The 7,517-nt window shown below is 34.9% G+C and overlaps 1 protein-coding gene across 2 annotated transcripts; it reads left to right on the forward strand.

Annotated features, from left to right (window-relative positions):
* Window positions 1–412: 412 nt before the first annotated feature.
* On the forward strand, window positions 413–4,874 carry LOC134277983 (golgin subfamily A member 6-like protein 1). 2 transcript variants are annotated; one of them, XM_062760289.1, is made up of 17 exons: window positions 420–551; window positions 670–725; window positions 887–958; window positions 1,142–1,216; window positions 1,384–1,455; window positions 1,632–1,706; window positions 2,140–2,235; window positions 2,328–2,423; window positions 2,576–2,638; window positions 2,933–3,028; window positions 3,158–3,199; window positions 3,720–3,779; window positions 4,002–4,070; window positions 4,164–4,229; window positions 4,326–4,436; window positions 4,564–4,665; window positions 4,794–4,874. In XM_062760289.1, the coding sequence occupies exons 2-17, from the start codon at window positions 684–686 to the stop codon at window positions 4,860–4,862; spliced, it is 1,206 nt and encodes a 401-aa protein (XP_062616273.1). In that variant the 5' UTR covers window positions 420–551; window positions 670–683; the 3' UTR covers window positions 4,863–4,874. The 2 variants fall into 2 exon arrangements, with proteins under 2 accessions (XP_062616274.1, XP_062616273.1); XM_062760290.1 differs by lacking the exon at window positions 2,140–2,235 and having other exon boundaries at window positions 413–551.
* Window positions 4,875–7,517: the final 2,643 nt, after the last annotated feature.

A 7,517-nucleotide genomic window follows, 5' to 3' on the forward strand; every position in this document is an offset into this window, starting at 1 on the left:
TTTTCCACAACGAGTTAAATTCAAATAATTTACATGAAATTTTACTTATTTTTTTTTCAATTATTACAAGTAAGTCAATAACTTCCTAAGTACAAAATCAGGCGCTCCTAAGTTGGCTCACTGAATAAATACATATAGCTTTTTTCAATATCTTCAATTTTTTTTCTAAGACAGGATTGACGAGGCAAGTTTTACGCGAACTTTTATGATAAGGACCAAGAAGTCGACTCCTCATTACTAGTATGCACAGAAAGCAAACCACACCTACATGTAAATTTGTTTTATGCTATATGTTCACAGTCTACACATGTACAGTATCAAGTTCTATGTTTTGAATGAAATCACAAAGTTACATTTATTATTAATCCATTTTTGTATCAAGTTTCAAGACAAAGATCCCAAGTGGTAAATTAATATAAATAATACAACAAATAGGCCTTGAGATATGATGAATGGCAGTTGTCTGCGCTTGTGATTGTGACGTATAGTTATTTGACGTTTAGATGACGTCACAATCATCACCATAAACAAAGGAACTAAGCAGAAAGCGGGTAAGTATGTGAATTGAAAATATGTAATATTTACTTAATTTGGTTTATTTTACAAAGTTAAAATTTGAGTTAAAGTTATTAAAACTCAGTGAACACTGTTTTACAATTTCTTTTATAGAATTTTAAAACAAAATGATGGACTACAGCGAAGTATTGGATTTTAGTGACAAAGGGGTAAGGATAAGTTTATAATTGATAAATATTGATTGTATATACGTGATAGACTTAATTACTTGAACGTTTGTTCACTTTATCATTTTTTCTGAATACCTACTGTAAAAAGAGTTATTGGTGTTTGTGTTAAATAGTTTCATATATTAATTGTCTTAATTTAGGAGAGTAAGTTAGAGATTTTGAAGTTTGGATATAGTTGGGCCGAGGAGATGGAGAAGCAGGAGAGATTGGAGGTACATATGTAATATTTTTATTATTTTTAGTGATAATTCCTTACCATTGTGTGACCTTTTCTGTAACATTGTGATACATAATGTTGTTATGAAATTAAAAATAATTAAATTGATACGCACTGTTCGAATTCATCTAATTCCCCAGAATCCTTGTCTAATTTTGTATTTAATTATTTGTTGAAGGCAATGGAGTTAGACGAAAGAAAAAGAGAAGAAACTGTAAATTACAATGAGATTCTGGATTTCAGTGACAAAGGGGTAAGCTTATGTTTATGTTTGATACTGAAACAGTATTTTAGACTTTTAAAATTGCTGGAATTTTTTGTTCACTGTAATTCGATTCTATATCTTTCTGAATACACACAAGAGGGTATTGGTATTTTGTGTTTAATTTATCTTATGCCATGCATTATTTTTTTTTTTAGGAAACCAAATTGGAAATATTAAAGTTTAATTACAGTTGGTCTGAGGAAGTGGAAAGACAAGAGAGATTAGAGGTACATATGTAGCTGATTTATGTATTAACGATAATTCCTTTCCATTATGTAGTCTTAACTGTAATTCATAATGTATGTTTTTTTTTATGAAATATAATTGAATTAATACGTACCGTTCATATTTATCAAGAATCTCAGAATCCCTGGCTGATTTTTTATTTAATTATAATTTTAAGACAATGGCGTTAGAAGAAAGAGAAAGAAAGAAGATCGTGAAAGCTCTGATGAGGAAGGTTCACCAAGAATTGATTGTAAGTTGAATTGGAATGATACCATAATTTTACATGTAAGTTTAATGTCTCAGCCAATTTAATTAAAATAATGAAAGGATGTAGTGAGATATTATGGACTACAACCCAATTCCCCTTCTAGATCAATCTGCAGGCACTTAGAAACAGGGTGGTGGGGTGGTTTTCCCGCCTTTTATTCCCAACATTACTTATACTATAGGAAATGTTCATTAAAAGGCTGGTTGCCCCCCCCTCCATCTTGTTTTGATATAAGGAAAATGTAATATTGTAAGTCCCAAAATTTGGTACTGAAATAAGTTGAAATAAAAAAAAGATGGCTCCTACCGCTACCCCACACCACGAAATAAGATTTTTGACTTTGAGCAACTTTTTTTTCGCTTGTCAACTTTTTCAGGTAAAATAAATGAAATGAATAATTCTATACTTATCCTAGGACACCATAACCAGAAAGACAAACGAGAGGCTAAAAATATGGTCCGCCATGATGAGGAAGAAAGAAGAAATGGAGACAGTACATGAAGAACTTAGGGTAGGTAGTATACTCACTTTATAACGTTTATTTAATGAACGGTGAATTTTGATCAAGTTGTCTTAGATGTAATCTCTATATACCTATCCTAGGACACTGTACCCAGAAAATTAAAGGAGATGGAGAAATTACAGACAGAAATGATGAATAAAAGGGAACTCATGAAGAGTGTTCATCGAGAACTTAAGGTATGAAATACCTGCCAATAATACCATTAATATATCTGTATGACAATTTTCTGTTGATACTGGCATAAACCAATACGTTCGTCAAAAATACGTATCTTTTATTTTTCTTTATTTAGTACTCTTTATTTTATTTTTGTATACGGTATTTTCAGATCGATATTGAAAGAAGGAAAACTGCACGAGATATGGAAAGGAAAGTCCTGCAGGAATGCATGGTGAGTGAAACGTTTCAAATTGATATTCATGCAGTATACATGTAAATGATTCAGACTTTTTCCTGAAGATCGAAGTGCTGATTGACAAATTCAAAATTGTCAGAACGATTCGATGTTCAACTTAATGCAATCTAGAACCTTGATTGATAACCCATTAATAACCAATTGATAAATTGTGTACCTATTGAAATTATCAGCTGAATAATTTAAAGTTCAACAAATAAACATGTTTCAAACAAAATACCACTTCTGATGTAAATCCTTATATACATTTTTGTAAATTCATTAAAACAGGAGAAAGTAGCTAAAAGGACCAATTATAGGACTGACATTCAAGCAGATATACACAGAAAAATAGAAATAATGGGAGCAGTGCACAGAGAGATTGTGGTAGGTACATTTAATATCAATATACATAAATTATTTCTCACTTGATACATGTTTGCACATTTAAGTTCTGCTTACATGTGAATATTTTTACCTTAAATATTTAGATTTATCTCTTTTAACTTTTTCCAGAGAGTGCACGTGGAGGGAAGAGAGAAAGATCGACTCATCAAGGTATGGTTAAGATTATACAGCAAAACTCGGTTATAACGAAGTCGCTGGGACCTATGAAATTACTTCGCTATATCCGTAATTCGTTATAACCGTATAAGAAATTCATTAAATTTATATACCTGGGGATCCTAGATGACTTTGCTATATCCGTAAATTCGCAATATCCGTGTTCGTACTAAACGAGTTTTACTGTATTACAGATTGTCAGTAGTACAGTGAAACACGCTTATAGCGAACACTCTTATAATGTACTCACGTTTATAGAGATGTGATTTTCATGCCCCTTGACTATAAGATATACTCGTATTGTATAAAACTTATTGTATATTTGTAATGAATTACGCTTATACCAAAACAAGATCTCCCATCCTGGTACCTTGTATATAAGCGTGTTTTACTGTTTTATTATACATGTGAAGTTAGCTTTGAAAGATTCAATGTTGAATTCAACATCAAATTTAAAAAGATCATTAAAATGATATTCAAATCTATATCTGACAGCTTCTTTTACTTTTTCCAGGTTTTCGTGAGAAACATCATTATTGTTGCAAATGAAAAAGTACGAAAGGATATTGTAAGTGTAAGTAATCTAAACAAAGATTTTAAGTTTCAATATCGTTCATGTGCTTTCTGTAATGTATGCGAAATTTGAACCATTTATAATTTTGGACTTGAGGTAAAGTGATATTCTTCATATTGAGATAGATGTCCCAAACATCTAGAAAATTTCCAGTCATCCATAAAAATATCCTTACGAATAAAAATGATTCAATGTTGTTAACCAGTTTTGATATTTTTTTAGGAGTTTATCAGTAATGTGATTAATATGGCAAAGGAACAGCTGCAAAACCAACTTCAGCAAAGTTCAAGGGTAAGTTTGGTTTTTATTCTTAAAGATATCCATGATTTTAAATTTTTACTTCTATCTGTTTGGTTTATGAGAATCGTTTTTATCTTTTTATAGGAAACAGCCTCTGCAATGAAGATACACATCGGCCAATTCCAGCAAACAATGCAAGAGAAATCAAAAGTAAGTTGTATGATTAGTTTTAAAATTGACTCTTGAATTGTCTTATGTACATTGTTGGCCTTTCTTCCAACACTTTCAACTTCTTTTTTATTAAAGAGTTCCACCAAAGAGAGACAACTCCAAGCTACTGAGGAGAATGAGAAGGAAACATATTTTCCCAGAAAACTCTTTCTGTTTAATATAGAATCTTTCAAGGACAGCCCAAAGGTAAACATCATTTTATTTCATTTTTTACATTCATTTAGACTCCACCAATATTATTTTAATTTAAATTTTTTTCCTGAAGGATATTACCAATAATATTTGCTAAATTCTAATATTCTCTTTTTTCCAGTGTAATGAGCCAAATCTAGCTAAGTATACTCCTAACCTATCTTCAAGCTTGCCAAATTCGTCGTCGTCGGATGAACATACTCATGGAACATGTTCAGAAAAGGTATCTTTTTGATTGAAATCCATAAAAATATTATAATATGTTTTAAAACGTCTTTTCTAACTTTTCAGTTGATTGACTTTTCAAATATTTTTTTGTGCTTACAAATTTTTGTTCATTTTCTTCTTCAGAAGTCGTCTCCAACCAAGACAAGAAAAAGCATCAGAACCCGTGTTTTAAAGTTTTTCGGACTTAGATAAATTCAGAAATTTAGAAAAAGTAAATCGAAGAGACTGTTGAAAATAGAATATATTGTGTTTCGAATACAACCACTGGTTTTTGTAAAATTGAATTCTGTAATTGAAATACATGATATCGAAAGTTTTCATCAGTGTTTTTTTTTTACCTTAAAGAAACCAAACATTAATGCTGTCCAGTAATGAGTGTGAGACTGGAGTGATTGAGAGAAAGGGTAATGAGTATGAGACAGGAGTGATTGAGAGAGTGGGAAATAAATGTGAGACTAAGTGAGTGAGAGAGTGGGTAATGAGTGTGAGACTAGAGAGAGTGGGTAATGAGTGTGAGACTAGAGTGAGTGAGAGTGCATACTGAGTATGAAGCTGGTGAGACTGAGAGATTGGGTAATGATTGTGAGACTGGAGTGAGTGAGAGTGGGTAAAGAGTTTTACAGTGAGTGAAGAAGTGTATCATGAGTGTCAGACTGCAGTGAGTGAGAAAGTAGAAAATGAGTGTGAAACAGGAGTGGTGGAGAGAGTGGGTAAAGAGTGTGAGACTGAAGTGATGGAGAGAGTAGGTAATGAGTATGAGACCTGATTGAGTGAGAGAGTGGGTAATTAGACTGGAGTGATGGAGAGAATGGGTAATTAGTGTAAGACTAGAGTGAATGAGAGAGTAGGTAATGAGTGTGAGACTGCAGTGAGTGAGAGAGTGCAAATTGAGTGTGATAATGGAGAGTGAGAGAGTAGATTTTTGCAGTGAGTGAGAGAGTGCATAAAGGATGTGAGAGAGTTGAGAGTGAGTGTGAGACTGGAGAGAGAGAGAGGGTAATGAGTGTGAAACTGGAGAGAGAGAGAGAGAGTGGGTAATGAGTGTGAGACTGGAGAGAGAGAGAGAGAGTGGGTAATGAGTGTGAGACTGGAGTGAGTGAGAGTGTAGGTAATGAGTGTGAGATTGAAGAGACTGAGAGAGGTAAGAATGAGTGTGAGACTGGAGTGAGAAAGTGGGTAAAAAGTGTGAGTCTGGAGTGATGGAGAGAATGGGTAATGAGTGTGAGACTGGAGTGAGTGAGAAAGTAGGTAATGAGTGTGAAATTGGAGAGAGTGAGAGAGTAGGTAATGAGTGTGAGATTGGAGAGAGTTAGAGAGTGGAGAATGAGTGTGAGACTGGAGTGAGAGAGTGGGTAATGAGTATGAAACTGGAGAGAGAGAGAGAGAGTGGGTAATGAGTGTGAGACTGCAGTGAGTGAGAGTGGGTAATGTGTGTGAGACTGCAGTGAGTGAGAGTGGGTAATGAGTGTGAGACTGCAGTGAGTGAGAGAGTGCATAATGAATGTGACATTGGAGTGAGGGAGAGATTGGGTAATGAGTGTGAGACCTGAGTGAGACAGAGTGTGGGATATGAGTGCGAGACTTGAGAGAATGAGAGAGTGGGTAATTAGTGTGTGACTTGGGAGAGTGAGAGATTGGATAATGAGTGTGAAATTGGAGTGAGTGAGAGAGTGGGTAATGAGTGTGAGACTTCAGTGAGTGAGAAAACGGATTATGAGTGTGAGACTAGAGTGATGGAGAGAGTGGGTAATGAGTGTGAGACTGGAGTGATGGAGAGAATGGGTAATGAGTGTGAGACTGGAGTGAGAGAATGGCTAATGAGTGTAAGACTGGAGTGATTGAGAGAGTATGTAATGAATGAGGAACTGAAGGGAGAGAGTGGGTTATGTGTGTGAGACTGGGGAGAGAAAGTGGGTAATGAGTGTGAGACTGGAGTGAGAGAGAGTGGGTAATGAGTGTGAGACTGGAGTAAGAGAGAGAGTATATAATGAGTGTGAGACTGGAGTGATGGAGAGAGTATGTAATAAGAGTGCAACTGGAGTGAGAGAGTGGGTAATGAGTGTGAGACTGGAGTGAGAGAGTGGTAAATGAGTGTGACACTGGGGTTTCTGAAAGAGTTGGTAATTAGTGTGAGACAGGATTGATTGAGAGAGTGAGTAATAAGTGTGATACTACAGAGAGTGAAGTGTTACCCTGGAGTGACTGAGAAAGTGGGTAATGAGTGTGAGATTTGAGTGAGATAGTTTGCTGTTTATGTTGGATGGAGTGAGTGAGAGTTGGTATTGATTTTTTGAAATTCAAATACAGATGTTTTTGCAGAGAGATAGAGAGTTAGAGGGAGATAAAGAGATTCATAAAGAGAAATGAATGAATGGTGAAATATTATTCTACCGGCACTTTTCAAAAGAAAGTTTGGGTATATTGTTGTTACTCATGTCCGTCCGTTCCTCTGTCACACTTTTCTTCCTTCAACTACTGTTACATTTTACACCGTAGCCTAATGTGAGACTGGAGTGAGTTAGAGCGTGGATAATGAGTGTGAGACTGTAGTAATTGAAAAAGTGGGAAATGAGTGCGAGACTTCAGAGAATGAGGGAGTGGGTAATTAGTGTGTGACTTGGGAGAGTGAAAGAGTGGATAATGAGTGTCAGACTTGAGTGAGAGAGTGGATAATGAGTGTGAGAATTGAGTGAGAGAGTGGATAATAGGTGTATGACTTGATTGAGTGAGAGAGTCGATTATTAAAGTGAGACATTAGTTAAAGAGAGAGCGGATTATGAGTGTGAGACGGGAGTGATTGAGAGAGTGGATAATGAGTGTGAGACTGGAATGAGTGAGAGAGTGGGT

This window comes from Saccostrea cucullata, unplaced genomic scaffold (genome assembly GCF_032062105.1).
Source record: "Saccostrea cucullata isolate Sc308-1 unplaced genomic scaffold, CSIRO_AGI_Scuc_v1 ctg18995, whole genome shotgun sequence".
Classification (NCBI taxonomy): domain Eukaryota; kingdom Metazoa; phylum Mollusca; class Bivalvia; order Ostreida; family Ostreidae; genus Saccostrea; species Saccostrea cuccullata.